This window comes from Barbus barbus (genome assembly GCF_936440315.1).
Source record: "Barbus barbus genome assembly, chromosome: 1".
Classification (NCBI taxonomy): Eukaryota; Metazoa; Chordata; class Actinopteri; order Cypriniformes; family Cyprinidae; genus Barbus; species Barbus barbus.
In genome coordinates, this window is record NC_136729.1 from 8,221,272 (window position 1) to 8,240,357 (window position 19,086).

General features: G+C 35.5%; 3 protein-coding genes across 3 annotated transcripts in view; 2 read left to right on the plus strand and 1 right to left on the minus strand.

Annotated features, from left to right (window-relative positions):
* The window catches only part of LOC306858371 (endophilin-A3-like), a 43,962-nt gene extending 43,403 nt beyond the window's left edge, over positions 1-559 (minus strand). The window contains exon 1 of the mRNA XM_079398881.1: positions 306-559. Within this exon, the coding sequence (XP_079255007.1) occupies positions 306-350 (45 nt within the window). The 5' untranslated portion in view covers positions 351-559. The remainder of the gene's footprint in view (positions 1-305) is intronic.
* A 7,244-nt stretch (positions 560-7,803) lies between these two features.
* LOC306875401 (ferritin, heavy subunit-like) lies at positions 7,804-12,112 on the plus strand. Its single transcript, XM_079425921.1, has 5 exons — positions 7,804-8,110; positions 9,607-9,712; positions 9,900-10,046; positions 11,438-11,563; positions 11,646-12,112. The coding sequence occupies exons 2-5, from the start codon at positions 9,611-9,613 to the stop codon at positions 11,802-11,804; spliced, it is 534 nt and encodes a 177-aa protein (XP_079282047.1). The 5' UTR covers positions 7,804-8,110; positions 9,607-9,610; the 3' UTR covers positions 11,805-12,112.
* Positions 12,113-17,715: 5,603 nt separating this feature from the next.
* LOC306868916 (serum amyloid A-5 protein-like) lies at positions 17,716-18,972 on the plus strand. Its single transcript, XM_079415389.1, has 4 exons — positions 17,716-17,735; positions 17,925-18,022; positions 18,121-18,259; positions 18,429-18,972. The coding sequence occupies exons 2-4, from the start codon at positions 17,935-17,937 to the stop codon at positions 18,571-18,573; spliced, it is 372 nt and encodes a 123-aa protein (XP_079271515.1). The 5' UTR covers positions 17,716-17,735; positions 17,925-17,934; the 3' UTR covers positions 18,574-18,972.
* Positions 18,973-19,086: the final 114 nt, after the last annotated feature.

Sequence of the window (19,086 nt, forward strand, 5' to 3'; positions counted from 1 at the left end):
TAAGCAGGCCTCACAACAGCAAGACGAGGAAGAATTTGCAACATTTAAAAAAAAATAAAAAAATAAAAATAAAAACGCACGGTTACGTGAACTTAAGTCACAGTGAGCGGAGATTTATGAACAAAGGCGCTGATACAAATGTAACAAAGTTGATACAAATATCGAGATGGGAAGTCAAGCGGCTCTCTGGCGGGCCTCTAGAAACACAGAACCCCATCAGACAGCTTTTTCTCCACATCCACCTGTTAAGACCCTCAGAACTTGGGTATTATAAGATAAACAGCGTAACGCGGGCGTCTCCTCACCTGACTCGCTTTGTGCAGCTGCTTCTTAAACCCCGCCACAGACATCCTTAAAATAACACGAAACGCGAAGGGAGATAAAAAAAAAAATTCAGGAGGCAGAAATGGTGATATAATCCTTCAAAGGAGCACAAGAATCTATATATGAAACGTTTTCGGTTTATTTCACCGCCGCTGGGAAAAGGACCTGCATTTCGCGGTGGTTTTTTTTCCTCCTCAGTCCTCACTGACAAGTGCTGCTCGGTTATGTTTGATCTGAGGATTGTGATTGGCGGAGAGCCGCATACGTCACGGTAGCATCTCAGAGAACCCCCCTCTTACGAACAAAAACACGATCAAAGCTTGTCACAATTATAGGAGGAAGAGTCAGCTGCAAAGCAGAGCAAGCGCTCGAGCAGCCTTACGGGAAATAAGTGGCAACTGTCCAAAGCATTCTTTAAAGGCACTGATTCAGCGTCCAGATTACTGTGTAAATATTTGCGATATTGCAAGGAGCTGAGAAGAGTCCGGATGTCTCGAGATCCGCAGGCCATTAACAGCCATCCGCTGCCCCCTAGTGGCACTTCATGAACCGTACAAAGAGAACACAATCTGCTCTGTATGTAATTAGACTTAACTTTTCAGTTGCAGCAGATTTCTGTTTCTGCATTTTTGAGTTAGTTCAAGCTGAAGTAGCCTATGCATCCTATTTGTTTGCTTAAATGACCTTCATATATGCCTTTGACTGTATCGTTGGTTTGGTATTGTCATTTTAATATTGGAAAGTCTTTTAAGATTTTTGTTTCACTGTGTTTTCACCTAGATAATGTTTCTGAGCACACAAACTCAATGTCAGTGTTGCATTTGGATGTCATTTGAATACTGAGGCAGATTTAAGTGTTTGCTGTGAATTGTTTTCACATATTATACGCAGAGAGGTTCTGTTTTTTGTTTGTTTTGAAAAAAATAATTTTTTGTCAAGGACACAATAAATTGATCAAAAGTTACATTAATGACATTTATAACGTTACAAAAGATTTGTTATAAAGTTATAAAGTTCATCTGAAATTTCAAAGAATTAAAAAAAAATCTATTTAAATGTCATAAAGATTTATTTTAAATTGTAATTATTTCTCAATATTACTGCAAATATAAAACATATTTTGGGTTGAAATATGAATCAGAATCAGAAAAAGCTTTATTGCCAAGTGTGTTTACACACACAAGGAATTTGTGTTAGGAGCTTCCAGTACAAACATAGTGCAGACAACATATAATTAAGGTGATAAAGAACACAAATAATGAAGAGAATAGACAATAAATGATAAATAACAACAGTAATAAAAATACAAATATACAGAAAAGAACAAATGTCCATAGACAGAACTGTGAATGTGCATATGTCCTATGTACGGATGAAGGTTTGATGAGTTGTTTACAGATACTGGGGTGTGTTATGTGTTGTTCAGGTGGGATATGGCCTGGGGGGGGGACTGTTCTTGTGTTTGGCTGAAGACTTTTAGACAGGCAGGTGAAATACCGTCTGGTCCTGACGGTAGGACAAAACTTCATTACATAGCTTAAACATATCTACACTAAAACTTGCACTTAAACTTAATAGTTTTATCAAAATAAGCAACTTGCATATCCAACTAAATGTATTTGTAAGGTCACTGCTTCCCAAAATGTCAATAGGGTTTCATTTATTTCATTCTCATGCAGCACAATTGTCTGCCATGAGTAGATAAAGATAAAATGTAGATGTCAGATAAAAATGTTGTCTAAATGTTGATGTTGATGATATATTGCCTCATTTCTCCACTGTGGCAGAACCACTGATGATTCAAGTAGAACCTGCATACTAAATTTCAGTTGCTGGAGTAAAAATATTGCTATTGATGTGGTACCTCTACTTCCTCTACCTGCATGAGGTGGAAAAATCTTTCTCCACTGTTCCAGAGCCATTGCTGGTTCAGTTCGAGGAACCTGAACAGCAAACCCCACCTGAGGTGAAATTTTTACCATGTTCCTCCACTAAAGTAGAACAACCGCTGATGGTTCAGAGGTACCTTAGCATCTCACGAGGAGGAGATACTGTCATCCATCTCTAATGTGGCAGAGCCAAGTGGCACCTAAACATCTCAATTTCCCTTCTGACATAGAGCAGGACCGTCCACTAGAAGGGCAAGGGAGTAGAAAGACAAAAACAGACCATTCAGCTATAAAATGTGCATGGATAGAGACACACATCATACAAGTTACCTGTAAAGCTGGATGAAGGGAATAGAAAAAAAATGAAACAAAATGAAGAGGAAAATTCCAGAAGATGCAACTCCACCACAGAAAACATGCAGAAAATAACAAGACAATGGAACAGACAAAGAAAGAGAGAAAGATAGAAGATGAAAGTCCTGAAAAGCAAGAGAGAGATGGTGCAGAAATCATAATGGTGGAGGAATTGAGACAAGAAAAGAGAACAAAAAGGAAGGAGAAAAAGACTGAATATGAAATTCCACCACCTGCATAAGCAAAGCTTGTTTGGATGGAGACGAACACTGTGAAAATTATACGTGTATAAAAAACATGTCTTATAAAAGCTTAAAGTTGCCAACAACATCAGCCGGCTGTCCTCTGTTAGTCAGCAGGAAGAGAGAGTTTTATAAACCGGCAGAAAAAAAAAGGTCACTTCAAAGAAAGAGAAGATGAGAAAAGAGCAGGAGATAATCCAGAAGCAAGTACTTTTTGAAAAATGTCAACAATTCAGCCATTAAGCACTTGGGGGCCAATACCATGATGGAAGATGAACAAATTCAGAGTTACAGGATTAGTTTCGAGTTGACAAAACAAAACCACTCCAATCCGGCTTTAAGTGATGCTTCCATGTATTATTTTGTATATATTTTATGAATTTGTGTAAGTATAATATCAACCTGTCCAGGGACTGCGGGTGGAAATTAGCATTTTTTGCTATAACCTGGCACATGACATCTCTTCTTTTTTAGACTAATGTTTTTTTTGTGCATTGTCCCTGATCAAATAAATAAATTCAATTCAATTCAATTTATTGGTACATGATAGTGATCATCAACTTTCTTTGTCGGCTTTGATCCTGAGTTTGTGGAGTGCATGCACATGAATGTGTGTCAGCCAATCATGAGCCTTGGTTAAAGGTTAAAGGTTTTGCTAAAGGTTAAGAGATTGAAGAAGATGAATAATTTAAATGCATTTACAATGAAAAATGTACTTGTTCATGAAAGAGAACAAATAAAAGAAATGATCTTGCTTTATCAGTGCAGTCACAAGTGAAACTTGTTAAATTAGTTTATATGGAAAGTAATAGAGACTCGAACATAAGGTCACATGTAGTCATTTTTAAAGCAGTATCTATTGATTCTACAACTTATTTATATGGCATACGATCTGTATATATTAACATTCACTTAAAATAAATGATTTATAATAACTTAAACTGAAATTGCTTGTGTGTAATTCTAAGTTATTATCATTAAAGTCAGACAATTTTCTTAGTACTAGTGACCTTTAATTTGGAGCAAGATAAACTGGGGGAGTGACTTTTTTGTGTCAGACACGTGTCAGTTTGCTCACATCTGATTGGTCCAATTTTAGTTTGCGATCTCTAACTCAGAACATAACCTGACCTGGAGCAGGTTAGCCATGGAGTGTAAGTTACTATGGCAATGAACACAGCTAAAAACCAAGCCACTTTCATGGTATCTAAAACCCAGGATTGGTGCAAACTAAACTGAAATTTATCTGGCTAACCAGCTAATCCAGCTTCATGGTACAGGCCCCTGCTCATCAACAAACACAACAGGTTCAAATGGCCTGTCGAGATGGTCTCACTCTCAGTGTTTGAGCGTGAAGAATACAGATGCAGACCAAAAGGCAAGAAAAGAAAATGATTTAAAAGAAAAAGAGAAAGATTTAACTTCATGAAAATAAATAAAAAAGCAACAAAAACAAAAACACATTTAGATAATTGAGTCAAATTAAAATAAATAAATAAACTTTTTAAGAAATATATTTCTGCTCTAAATATGTGGACAAAATCGAATTGTATAAAATGAGGTATGGAAATCCTGCAAGTTTGATGTTGTAAACAACATGATTATCAAATCTCTTTTAGCAACCCAATTGCTCTCAGACTCTGATCTATCTGTATCTATACTGTTTTGAAAATATGGCTTTTCACCTGTAGCTTCATATGTTCACCACTAGATGTCCTACCTAGAACTAACAATGTTCTATTATCGTTATGGCTTTCTGTGGTTTCGGTTTGTCTCTTATTCACATATTCCTCAGCTCGTTTTAAAGTATTGTGTGTTTCATGTTTTCAAGAAAGAAAACGGCTTATGCATTCATATGAACACAACAATTGAATATATCTCCTTCATCCTTCAGCAGTTTTATTTGCACTTCATATTCAGTGTTGGGGAAAGTTACTTTTAAAAGTAATGCATTACAATATTGCGTTACTTGCTAAAAAAAAGTAACTGGTTACTTTTAATGGAAAGTATAGTGACTTATATTATTATATTATAGTGATGTTATAATATTCCATTATATTAATGTGATGTTCAGTTAATTATTATTATTGTTCTTATATTATTATTATTATTATTATTTAATCTTTTTGTAGATGTATACTAAGCTTTGGCAATATTGTATAATTTACAGTTATGCCAATAAAGCAATTAACAAGCCTCCAATAGAAGGTGACCAATTACCAGTAGAGACCCACAGGGTCCATTACAGTTTCCATTAAAGCCAATACAAGTCACATTGTAACCAGTAAAACCATAACAGATTTTGTGATGGTGTCTATTGTCTTTTTCAGCATTACATGTTGTTACAAATGCCTGCAAAGGGAGCCAAAGGCCTGGTAATTGCTGCCGTTAATGTTTTACCCCCGACACTGGTCAAATTAGCCACCGGTCACTCTGCTCTTCAGATATTGGTAGGCTACTGGTATCAGGCACTGAAAAACCATATCTGCACTTTGTGTTTGGATTAAAATGATCTGCAGTGCGAAAAAGTCCATTTGATTGTCTGTTTGCAGTTAATATTCACCTTGCAGATGGTTTTTTTACCTGTTTGATGAAAGTACACAGTGACATATAAAAAATATATAGTGATAGTCTTATAGTTGTGGCATGTTTATGCATTTAGGCTCCAAGGCAATGGCTAGTGTTAGAGATGACTAGCCAGAACATCATACTGATTAGTCATAGCATGAGGCATGAGTAAATGATGAGAGAATTTTCATTTTTGTCTAAACTATCCCTTTAAATTATAACGTGGATTGAAACACTGTCAGAATCCACATGCTGGTCAGGGATTTCCAATATGACATAAGAACAACATTGCTGTTCTTCAAGATCCACATATTTAATAATAGGCTTTTGTCTAATAGAAAGTTTAGTGGCTCATAGATAATGGTCTACCCGTTATCATCTCAGGCTAGTTCTTTTGTGTGACTTTTTTATTGCAAAAAACACCAGTAAAGATCTATAAGTAAAAATTCAGTGTAAATGAGTAAAACTTTAAAAGCAGCCCATAATCCATATCTTTGCAAAAAAAAAAAAAAAGTATATGTCATACACAATGAGTATAATTACACTTTTAAGATTTATTATTAATCAGTGAAACCATAAAAGTATTGGTGATTCATTCAAAATTGACAATGATTAACACAATGTGGTTTTATGAAATGTAATTATTTTCTAATTTCTTGGGCCATTATGGAAGGTGCTGCCCTATATAATGAGAACAATATAATGAGATGATTTATGGAAGCCACTGAATAAAAAAATAAAAAGGTAATTGTGACTTTTTATCTCACAATTATGACTTTTTTCTCATAATTGCGTGAGTTAAACCGTAATTTCGAGTTAAAAAGTCATAATTCTGAGACATAAAGTCGCAATTCTGAGAAATAAAGCCAGAATTGTGAAATATAAACGCACAAATTTGACTTTTTTTTTCTCGGAATACATTACATCAATTATGTTTATTAAAAGTTCACACCTTCAGTATTTCTATTTATAGTTATTACAAACAAGTGTTGAAATCTGGCCTGTTATGTTATGCTGATTTTGAACCATATAAAATGCTTTGTTAACACCATATCATCTTCTAGCTGCACACTGAGCATATGAGTATGATTTCACATTCTGTTCTTTTCCTTTAGTCATAATGAACGCAATAAAAGCTTCTGAAAAAAATCTGGGATTGTAAAAGACTGGTAAAAATGAACTTTGCTCAAGCCAAACTAGAACATATTTCCCAACTAAACAACCCAATATATAAAGATACTGCATATGCTGTATAAAAAGTACACCTTTTTGTTTGATGGATTTAAAAATAGTAATAATTTAGACTAATAGTTCTTAACTGTAGAAAACCCTGCTAATGAGCCAGCAAAACAGTCTCTGACTCAGACATTTACTGTTACACAATATAATGTTCCCCAATATTTGCAAGTTCTGGAAAATGTTGGTGTTCACCATGTTACGTCACACTCGACGTGTTGTTGACTGCGGAACTGGATTGACCAATGTAGGGAGTGAATAAGTGACAGTAAGCTTAACTGTTTCAGCGCTTTTTGATAACACGTTTCCAGTGGGCAGTGGTCTCATGAACCTCAATATACTGTTACTGTCTCATAGCAATGAATTCTTCATACGGAGTTCAGCTGATTAGTAAAAGCGCCAGTGCCATAGCCTCTATATAGGCCTTTGTAGGCCAATAATAAAAAACCATGAGTGTATATAGTGACATATAGTTGTACTTCAAGCATTAAATCATAGTTTTTTCAAGATTATGTTGCACAAAAGCCGCACCCAAACCCTTCAATCCGATGAACATGCCTGTTGAGTCAGCGAGATGCTCCAGATACTCCTGACATCCTGGGTGTAGCACCTAACAAGCTATTGAATTTAAACCTCATATTACATATCCCACTGATACGCACAAGGACAAAGCGTCTAGACATTCTTCCTTCCCCTGTATTTTATGAAGGACTGCAATTTTTGGTAATTTTGAAGCCCAGCAATCGCAAAGCATGTCATTAATGCTTCTCAAATATAGGCTGTACCCATGCTAGCTTAAAGGAAAAACCTAATTATTATATGGAAAACTTCTATCCTTTCGGACTTCTCTTGTTGCTGCATTTTGCTGATATTTGAGATCCAAAACCAAACATAACAGCTGGAAGGATTGAGGAAGTTTTTGCTATTTTAAGGAGGTAATACAATATAAATTAGTATGTTTAAAGGGAATAATTGTGTTTACTCTGTAAGCCAATTCTAGTAAGATTTTCAATTTTTAAAAACATTTTTTTTATTTATTTTAATTGTAGTGCCTTGATTCTCTATGGAAATTTCATTTTGAGTTTCATTTTTGAGACTTTTGTAGTTATTTATTTTATATTATTATTATTTACATTTGTCTTGCCTTGTTTCTTCTTGGGGCGGATCCTGTACGCTGTACGTGTCGCGTCATACGTACAAATGCACTGTTGTGCGTCCCACAAATACTCCTGCGACACAGAGCACGCATTCATAATCATTACAGCCCCGAGGACGGACTGAAGGTTACCTGCTTCAACAGTGCTTGAACGGAAACCGATCTTCTGTCTTTTCGCCTTTTCCATCAATCGACTCCTTCGATTCCAGTCATTTTGTTTTCGGTCAAAATCGAAAATTAGATTTAAAGACGCTTGCTTAAAATAAAACTATTCTACGCGAACCAGCGTCGTTGACCATCAGTGCAAATAACACCAGAAAAGCCGTAAAACCGAATAGAAGGTAAGTTTTCTATCAGAATCAACACATATTCAACTCAAATCGTTTGTTTTTGTTTAGATGGATGTATAACTCTGTTGCATAGCGACCGCCTCTTACGATTAGCGTACGATCCGCAGGGCGCCATCTTTGTTTGTTTGTTTTTGTCGATTAAATCCTTCAGGGAAAACCGAATAGGATCAAATAAAACTACGAATTCGCTTCGTTTACCAAATTGTTATGCATTTGGATGGATGTAATGTTTGAAAAGGCCACAATATCCTCAAATGCCCGCCACGCCATTAAGTCTCATATTTGTTCCCTTTTTACTTTATTGCGTTCGTTATTTCCGGTTAATCCTTTACTATACTTTGTTATAATCGCTCAAACATTTGTAAAACACGTTAAACAGATTTTATTAGTGTTTTCCCACTGAAAATGAATGGAGACGGGAGCTGTCGAGCTCCGAAGGGGATTAAAAGCGACCTCAAATTAATATTAAACGTTTTCTGAAGTAACGTTATTTTGATATTCTTCATTTACATTTCCTCAAGACTGCGTTTTGTTGTTGTTTTTTGTTTTCTTTGTAAACACCCACGACGTAAGGTATAATTTTGCGATTATTTAGCGGGTGTTAACTCAGTCCTTTTTCACGGTTAACGTTAGCTTTATTTAATGTCATAACATAATTGCCAAAATACTTAATATGTTCAACTAATTTTGTGTGTGTGTGGTGACGCTGCTTTCCTAATGAAAGTGGATGGGGACTGGTGCTGTCGAGCTCCGAAAGCGATGAAAAGCAACGAAAAATAATTCTACACGACGATATCGTTGTATTTCACGTGTTTTAAAGCAATTCATTACGTCTTCTCGTTACTGCAGGTATTTTTTTTATAAAAAGGCTGTAGTCGTCTTTTTTATACAATAAAAGTGAATGGGGACTGACGCTGTCAACCTCTTAACGGCACAAAAAAAAAAACGCTTGAAGCCAGCCAAAGGGTTTGTCTATAAATGCTCCTAGGTCTCGTAATCCCTTGTTTAGTATACATATTACAAGATTGTCTATAAATTGTCACCACAGGCCAATTTTCAGATATAGGTATTCATAATTGTTTTATATCGCTTCTTAAAGTTAAACATAGGTTACTGTATGTAAATTGACCAGCTCTTGAGCAGGTGGGATTGGGCCAGCAGGCTAAACCCTGAGAAGAATTATCTAAGTGATCCAGGAAATGTCTGTCATGCATTCATGTGTGTTTTCCCATACCAAACAAATGATGAGTAACCGAAATGGGGTCGAACTTGAACAGCACCTGTCCTGAGAACGCATTAAACCTCGTACAGCATCTTACAGAGAGCATAAACACATACTGGCATGTCTGGAACAGACAATAAACGCTATTATTAGTGGGTTTGTGGTGCGTGGTAATGCAGAAGTTGACATTGTTCATTGATAACAGGGGGTCCATAAATTACGGTGCAGCAAGGGTGGCAAGCTTATTTGATGTCCTCTCTTACAGAAACATGAGCTCTCAAGTGAGACAGAACTTTGAGGAGGCCTGCGAAGCGGCCGTCAACCGTCAGATCAACATGGAGCTGTATGCATCCTACGTCTACCTTTCCATGGTGAGTGTCCAAGGCATTACAGCGTACTAGACCCATCCCATTCCCATTTAGAGTAAAATGTAGTGTTCTAGTTGAAGGGGCATTGAGTTCAGTATGTGAATGAACTTTGCCTGAAAGTTTAGTTAATTATCCATTTCGTTCACTGTGTCTCTTGTGACCTTTTATTTAATTTATTTCTCTCATGCAGTCATACTACTTTGACCGAGATGATCAGGCCCTGCACAACTTTGCAAAGTTTTTCCACCATCAGTCCCACGAAGAGCGCGAACACGCTGAGAAACTGATGAAGTTTCAGAACCAGAGGGGAGGGAGGATCTTTCTGCAGGATGTGAAGGTACATCTATAATGTGTGTTCACGTGATAGCGATACAGTTTGGCATGGCAAGGCAAGGACGCCGAGATAGAGAGGATAAAGTTGGGGTGGGGCTCTTATCTTTTACCGTCACTAACGATAAACTTCAACTGACAGTCAGCATGTATATTAAGTGTTACTTTGTCATAGGGAAAGATTAAAGCGCATAACTGAAGAGTATGAATGCTCTTTGGACAACACGTGACCGGTATAGATTTTTCTGGGTAGAGCTGGTTTACCAGTTTCATTGGTAATGGAAAATTGCTTAGTTCACATGAAATTAGTATTGGGAAGTTGACATTTGATGCCACACCATCAAAAATTTTCAACAGCATTTTACCTGATGTTTCATTTTTATCTGTAAGGCTGCAACTAACAATTAAACAATAAAATGAATACATTTTAATCAGTTATATAAAAAGTTATTCCATGTTGTGTCCTGTGTTCTCCAAACAATGGAAAATTAAGGCAATTGCTCAAAAAAGGGGTTAAGCTGATAGTGTACTAATTGAAAGAAGGTAAAATCACTAAAAAATTAAGAAAAAGAAAAGCACAGGCTAAATTAGCTGGTACAAGGTAGAATTTTAAACAAGTACTCCATTATTCTCTTTACTGTTTATTTTATGTTCTCCTAAAAAAATTTTTAGTTACATGTAGATTTTTACATTTTACATTTAATGCCTTTTAAAAAGCATTTAAGAGTGTATTTTATTAATAATTATTGCATTCCGACAATGACAGAGGCCTGCTTGTTGCCTTAATGCAAAATGGAAATACTTGCATGACTTTCTGACATTTACAGATAAGGATACACCTGTAAAATGTAAGTTATGTGCTGAGGAAATGCACTTTGAATGCATTAAACAATAAATGCTTCTGTCAACACACATGACACATGATAGAAAATGAAAATAATCGATTGGAAAATCTGCTGAAAATATACTCGCCCACAGATCATCCGAGATGTAGATAAGGTTTTTTCATCATAGGAACAATTTGAAAATTTAGCATTGCATCACTTGCTCACAAATGGACCCTCTGAATGGGTGCCGTCAGAATGAGAGTCCAAACAGCTGATAAAAACATCACAATAATCCATAAGTAATCCACACCACTCCAGACCAGTGTTAGTTTCCATCTAAAAAATGAGTCTTCTATCCAGAATATTGATTTCTCCAGTAAAAGTAATTTTGTCTGAATCAGGAGAGAAATATGCACAGATCAAGCACCGTTTACAAGCAAAAACAGTTCTAAAAGTTTTTATTTTATTTTATTTTTTATGTGAGACAAATAGTATAGTATAGTTTTTGATGTGAGAAGACAACATGGGATGGACTGGAAGAAGGGTTAGTACTAACTTTTGTGTTTGACAGAAACCAGAGAAGGATGAGTGGGGAAGTGGTGTGGAAGCGCTCGAATGCGCCCTGCAGCTGGAGAAAAGCGTCAATCACTCCCTCCTGGAGCTGCATAAGCTGGCCTCTGAGCACAACGACCCTCATGTGAGTCTGCAGCTACTGATACGAACGCAATCTCATTAACCAACAACACCTATTCCAAACTCACTCTTCTTGTTTCTTACAGATGTGCGATTTAATTGAGACACACTACTTGGACGAGCAGGTGAAGTCCATCAAAGAACTGGGCGACTGGGTGACCAACCTGCGCCGCATGGGCGCCCCCCAGAACGGCATGGCCGAGTACATGTTCGACAAGCTCACACTTGGCAAAGAGAGCAGCTAAATACTCTGTCCATCTTTTCCTTTGTTGATTAGTTTTGCTGTATGAGTGTTATATACCTTATAGGCCATCAGACTTTATTTTATGTTGTTTGACTGACTGGTCAACCTGTTTGTCCAGTGATTTAAGCAGAAAAACCTCTTAGCTTGTTTGGCTCTGCCATGCTTCGCTGTTTTAAAGTCTCTCTTCTCATAAGCCATTGAGCTCTATATCTCTTGCTTGTTCACAGTTTGACCTGCCTGCATGTGATGTGTGATTTGTCAATGAAATTATGCTCCAAACCAATAAAATAGAAACCTCTGGGATCTGAACTTGTCTTGTGACTACTTTATCATTTTGAGACATGAGTTTTCAAAGGGGGTTATTAAAGGGATAGTTCACCCAAAAATGAAAATTCTGTTATCATTTACTCGCCCTCAAGTAGTTCCAAACCTGTATGAATGTCTTTGTTCTGCTGAACACAAGGAAGATATTCTGAAGAATGTGGGAAACAGAGCAGTTCTTGGGTACCATTCACTTCCGTAGTATATATTTTTTTCATACCATGGAAGTCAATGGTGCTCCAAAACAGCTTGGTTACAAACTTTCTTCAGAATATCTTCCTTGTGTTCAGCAGAACAAAGACATTCATACAGGTTTGGAACTACTTGAGGGCAAGTAAATGATGACAGAATTTTCATTTTTGGGTGAACTTTAATAGAAATGTGCAAAGAATGACACTGGTGTGTTATTTTGTCAAATATATTGAACTTTGATTTTCTTGCATAATTGAATCGATATTGAGTTACAGTCTGAGGGCAGGAGGTTTAAAAAGCGTGTGACAAGTGTTTTTTTTTTGGACTAAACTGGCAGTAAATCGGTATAAAGTAAGAAACAAACTAAAAGCTAAGATTGTTAATGTTACTGAAAGACTTATCTGCTTACCAAGGATGCATTTTATAAATCAAAAATATTCTAATGCTTGAAAGATTAATGTAATTTATTTCTGTGAACAAAGCTGAATTTCCAGCATCATTACTCCAGTCTTCAGTGTCACATGATCCTTCAGAAGTCATTCTAATATGCTGATTTACTGCTTAAGAAACATTTCCTTTTCATTTTGAAGACCGTGTGCTAAATTTAAGGATTCTTTGCTGGATAAGAAGTTCAAAAGAACATAATTTATTTTAAATAGATTTAAAAGAAAAAAACCTAAATGTCTACTTTCACTTTACATTAATTTAATGCATCCTTAAAGTACTGACTTCAAATGTTTGAATGGCAGTGTAGGTTGACAAGAAATAAGCCAAAATAATACCGATAGCTATAATACAATATTCCTTATAACAGTGTTTAATACCTTATTCTGGTGTGGGTTCGTGTGTTTTCTACTGGGTATCACATAATATTGAACTGTGATTCAAATTGTCACATTTCAAACTTTAGCATCAGGTCTCTTTTTTTTTTTTTCATCATGGAAAATGCAGTTATTAAGGTTTTATGATATTTAATGGTGATTGTAGTGGTTGTCCGCATATCAACTTAACAAATGTGACCAAAGTTGTCTCAGTCTTAGGTTAGCTATATTTATATAATATGAGAAGTCTTGCGCTGAAGCCAAGGAAACTAGACACCCATCCGATGAAATGTTCAGTTATATTACAATACAGCGAAAATGTATCATTAGGCTGCTGAAGAGTCATGCACTCCTGTTTAAGTCTTGCTGTAACAGCCAGTGGTAAAAGGCTTAATATTTCAGCCAAATGAGGGCCCGTATCCCTAAAGATTCTGAGAATCCTCTCAGAGAGCTCCTAACTTAACCTAAAAATTCCTTGCCAGGAGTTTTAGCTTAGAAGTGATTCCAGAACATTTTCAGTGAACTCTGAGCAAGGAATGGATGGAAAATCCTATCTTAGTGAGGAGGTGTGGTTGACTCCGTTGCTAGGTATGAGTCATCATTTCAAAAGCCGTGATTGGTTGATCCTACAAGTTTGATGAAAATGAACTTTTGGTGATAATGAGCAAAGGATGTACCCTCAAATCAATAAACATAATTATACACTCTAATCTTATGCAGACTGTAATTGTAAATAATATTTCACATTCAAGAAAATATCTGGAAAATGAATAGTAAGCTGTAGGGGTTATAGCCTAACATTAGAATCTAAAATATGTGAAAACTTAAGCTCATTACACCCTGTTCAAATAATGATTTGTGTCTTATTTGCTCATATTAATATCCTAGCTGGCATATTTTGTACTTGCACTCCCATATGGACCCCATTGAAAACAAGATGGCCTATCTCAAGGGGCTGTCCTTAATGAAGTAGTAATTGCATCTCTAAGGAGATCCACCACAAACATGATTCCTGCACGATCCAATCTGTAGCGTCTCAATAATTCCCTGTCATCCAGTGTTTGCAGGACATCTCTCCTGCCTCCTCTGTTGGCCATTTTGTGCAGCTGCTTAGGGGAACTCCTAAGCCACTAAAAGTCCTCTTCCCTGCTCTTAGCAGATCTCGCCTTAGGAGCCCTTTTAAGAGCTAGGAATCTTGAGGAATAGCTTTTATATTAACTGGGATTTTCGTGTCACTTTTAGGGGAAATTCTAAGAAAACGTCATGACTCTGAGAATTTTCTTAGAATTTGGCCGCTAGGAGCCACTTTTTGCACAAAAATTCTTTAGGGATACGGGCCCAGGTGTCTAGTATCTTTAATCATCAAATCAAAACAGCAAAAGGGGAAATACAAGAAGGAAATATAAACAGCCCACTTCTCTTTTCATAAGAAACAGGTGTTATATAACCTGACTATATCAGTATTTCCTCTTCTATTAACTGTAATTTATATGAAAAACGTCAATAATGTATGATCCTTACATATATATATAAGAAAACATACCAGTAAGGAAGTATTATGCATTAAATATTTATATTGTGAAAATACACAACACATTTATAGCATGTAGAAACATGTTTGTGCAGACCAAAACCAACACAAATTTGCCTTCAGTTTGATCCACACACCTGTGAGAATAACCACAAACACAGATGCAACGAACATCTACCGTAGCTCATGTGTGTTAATCTGTTGATCTGGTTTACTGTAAACCATTGTTACCATAGACCTAATTTTTCATTTCTGACTTGAACTGGTCAGTGTTTATCCATCCAGAAGCTCATCATATGTTGAATCACATAGTGACTGAGAAGTCTGGGAATATGAAGTGCAAGACTAAACAGGACTGAATAATGACTATATAATCTTTTTAGACTGTTAACAAAGCAGATATGAGGAAGCTAGCGTTAATATGTGGTGAAACAGGAGAGACTTTAATCCAAGACACCTGTAATGTGTCTTTGTGCTTGTCAAGATGAACATAATTCTGTCATGAACCTGAACATATGTTATGATGAAAAAACTGCATGTCATCATGAGCACTGTTTTGTTGCGCTATATATACAGTGTTGGGCTAGTTACTCAAAGAATGTAATATATTACTCATTATTAGTTACTCCTTTCAAAAGTAATATTGTTACTTATTACTTTCGGGCAACAGTAATTAGTTACACTACTAGTTACATTACTTTTTCTTCACACCCCACAGAAGTCGTAACTGTGTATCTTCTACATAAAATTCTGGAATGTTACTAACAACATATTTCTGCCTCATCATTTGACCAAAATCCACATTGGATGGCAGTCAGACGTTATTACTCAAACACTCAATAGTAATTGATGGTGACATTCAAGTAGAAGTGTTGTATTAATCTCAATTAATGAATTGTCATGTGTAGCTTGAAGCTAATTGTAATTTCTCCATTACTCATATATGATTATATTTCATTATGTATTTTATCAAGTCACATAAGTTTGTAAGAAACTGTTTAACTTTCCAAAAATATTTTTAATTATAGTAATATATTATAATGTACCACATGCTGTGTGGGATGTAATGCCAGAATAAAGTACAACCACAACTTACACAACAGTGTTCTCCTGACAAAATCAAAATAATGCAAGATTTCCATCTGCTGAATGCAAGCTTTTCCATATTCCAAGCTTGCCTGCTGCACTGGGGACATCATATGCATCACATCGAGTCGTGAAAGATAATGAAAATAAATCTAGGAATTATTTGATTGTTTGGTTTTAAATCAGTGGGGTTGAAGCATCAAAAGCAACTAAGCTGTTTTATGGATGGTAACTAATATTACTGAAATCTTATTAGTAATTAGTTACACTACTAGTTACTGCAAAAAAGTAATATTATTACAGTAACTAAGTTACTAGTAACTAGTTACTGCCCAAGACTGATAATATATGTGACCCTGGACCACAAAACCAGTCTTAAGTCGCTGGGGTATATTTGTAGCAATAACCAAACATACATTGTATGGGTCAAAATTAACCATTTTTCTTTTAAATCATTAGGATATTAAGTAAAGATCATGTTCCATGAAAATATTTTGTACATTTCTTACTGTAAATATATCAAAACTTCCTTTTTGATTAGTAATATGCATTGCCAAGAACTTAATTTGGACAACTTTAAAGGCCATTTTCTCAATATTTAGATTTTTTGCACCCTCAGATTCCAGATTTTCAAATAGTTGCATCTCAACCAAATATTGTCTGATCCTAACAAACCACACATCAATGGAAAACTTATTTATCCAGCTTTCAGATGATGTATAAATCTCAATTTCGAAAAATTGACCCTTATGACTGGTTTTGTGGTCCTGGGTCACATATATAAAATATTATGTGTGTGTGTGTATTCTTTCATTTTTACAGGATTTTAAGGCCATCAGCAGGCAGATTAAAGTAATAAAGTATAAAGTATTGAGTCCTAAAATGGGATTTATCGAATTCATAAGTACACTACCATTCATTTTTATTTAGGAAGGATGCATTATAATGATCAAAAGTGGCAGTAAAGACAAAGATGTTTATTTCAAATAAATGCTGCTCTTTTGAACTTTGTATTAAACAAAAAACTCAGTTTTGTTTTCTGTATTTTTTGGATATGATAGTTCTTGTAACTGCAAACTAAACAAGTGATTTCTTGTATGCTTGAGAGTCTGGATTTGTAGCAATTCATTGATTTATTGTCTGATAATCTTTTCAGGTCATAACCCAAAGTGATGAAACAATGCAAAAAAAAGGATAAAAAAGTGATTAATTTCTGCCGTTATGGTGCTAATTGCTGGGGATGTGACCAAAAAGTACTGAAAAAAAAGACCACCAGTGCGACAGAAAATGACTGAAATCATTTTTGCTCTAAAACAGCTTAATTAAATTTAGCATAAAACCATTTCACACTTCTTTTTTTTTTTACATTAAATCTGCATTTATGACATAAAAATGTTTTACACCACAAAACTGATTAATTTCTGCCATTCTACTTTTTAGTGTGTCTAATTATTATTGATTACAGCTTCATTTTGTTTCAATGTTAGTATCACTGATATACTATTATTGTTTATATTAATATTTTGAATTGGATTTTATTTTCTGTTTTAACTTTTATTTTTAGTTAAAGTTTTAGAAATTTAGTAGTGGTTTTGTATTTTTAGTTTCTTTAATATGTCTGCATAGTATTTATTCACTTATTTTGATTTAGTTAGTTTAGTACTTCAAGTTAAACGCAAGTTAAAGTTTTTTATATTTTATTTTAGTCATGTTTATTTTGAAGTAACAAAAAAGTTTTTGTATGGTTTTAGTTTAGTTTCACTTTGACACAATGTTAAAAAAATATAAACATTTGACAAATGATGGTTTTTCCAGAAGTGGTTATGCAACACAGGATTAGCTTTCAGGATTAAATTAGTCCCAATTTCCCAAAGCAAAGTGTGTAATCGCAGTTGGGAAAATCCATGTCCAGCCCAATCCGAGCCTTATAAAATGTCTCTGGATGAGGACCTGATGTGTCTGAACTGAGCGAACCTGAGAGGTAAGACACTGACTGAACTATCCTCTTTCTTAATGCAAACATGTTAAGTTATAGATTTTTTATCTATAGCTGCACTCTTATCTCTCTATGCACAGAGATCATTCTTTACCTATGGAGTTTTTAAACTTTTACTGTTTGTGGCATGGTTAATATTACCATTTGTTCACTGTTATATTTTCATATGTTCAGTTTTGTAATCATGAAGCTTATTCTTGCTGTGCTGGTGTTGGTTTTGGTGATCGAGACCCAGGCGCAATGGCACCAGTACCCAGGACAAGCCATTGGAGGTCACTTATTTTCCTTTTAATCTGCATTTACTCTTAAATCATGCACTCAGTTGAGTCATTTCACGGGCAGATTTTAACCACTTCACTGTGTTTTGTAGGTGCAAAGGACATGTTGCGTGCTTACCAGGATATGAGGAAGGCCAACTGGAAAAACTCAGACAAGTATTTCCATGCACGTGGGAACTATGATGCTGCAAGAAGGGGCCCCGGAGGCAAATGGGCAGCCAAAGTAATCAGGTATGTCAGATTTGACATGATTTTATTCCTTAGAGATTAATTTGAGCATTTATACTGAGCAAGAATGATTGCTCCCTTGCACTATAATGCAACAGCAGCTCAGTGTGCTATTATAGATGTTTAAATTATTTTTGAGAATGTAATTAAATCACTGTTCTGATGTGTGCAGTAATGCAAGAGAGGCTCTGCAGGGATTGGGTAATTCGGGCCGAGGTAAAGCGGATTCTGAAGCTGACCAGAGAGCCAATCGATGGGGACGTAATGGTGGTAACCCCAACCGCTACAGACCGAATGGCCTTCCCAATAAGTACTGAAAAGAGGATCATCAGTGCAAAAGAAAATGACTGAAATCATTTTACTGTAATACTGATGATTCAATTTTGCATAAAAAAAACATTTAACTTTTTTTTTTACTACATCTTGACAATTATCTTTAGTTAAATCTGCATTTATGACATGAAAAATGCAATCTTTATGTTTTAGCATCATTTAGTCTATGTAACCCGCTATAGTGTCTGAATAAAGAAGACAACTTTATTTGTACTTTGTGTGTCTGTTTTCATTACCAGCTGGTCACTCAAGCACATTGTCTTTATCTAGCAACATCTTTGTCTTGACTGGACATTAAATCTGCATTTATTACATGAAAATGCAACCTTTAATGTTACATTTATTGGATTTACATAAATAAAAAGGCAGAGTCTCTTTTTATCAAGAATATTGATTGTTTGCACTGCCTTTCTGTTCACAAACTTTATGCTAAAGAGAGGATCTTTAACTAGGCTATGTGATCCTTTATAAACCAATGCTCACTTCATTGCAGTGAC

Bases quoted from the DNA above. Each gene is read 5' to 3' on its own strand.
- LOC306875401 (XM_079425921.1), top strand. From the start codon at position 9,611: ATGAGCTCTCAAGTGAGACAGAACTTTGAGGAGGCCTGCGAAGCGGCC. The intron at 9,713-9,899 runs GTGAGTGTCCAA...TCTCTCATGCAG, and splicing joins CCTACGTCTACCTTTCCATG to TCATACTACTTTGACCGAGA. The intron at 11,564-11,645 runs GTGAGTCTGCAG...TGTTTCTTACAG, and splicing joins CTGAGCACAACGACCCTCAT to ATGTGCGATTTAATTGAGAC.
- LOC306868916 (XM_079415389.1), top strand. From the start codon at position 17,935: ATGAAGCTTATTCTTGCTGTGCTGGTGTTGGTTTTGGTGATCGAGACC. The intron at 18,023-18,120 runs GTCACTTATTTT...TGTGTTTTGTAG, and splicing joins CCCAGGACAAGCCATTGGAG to GTGCAAAGGACATGTTGCGT. The intron at 18,260-18,428 runs GTATGTCAGATT...TGATGTGTGCAG, and splicing joins TGGGCAGCCAAAGTAATCAG to TAATGCAAGAGAGGCTCTGC.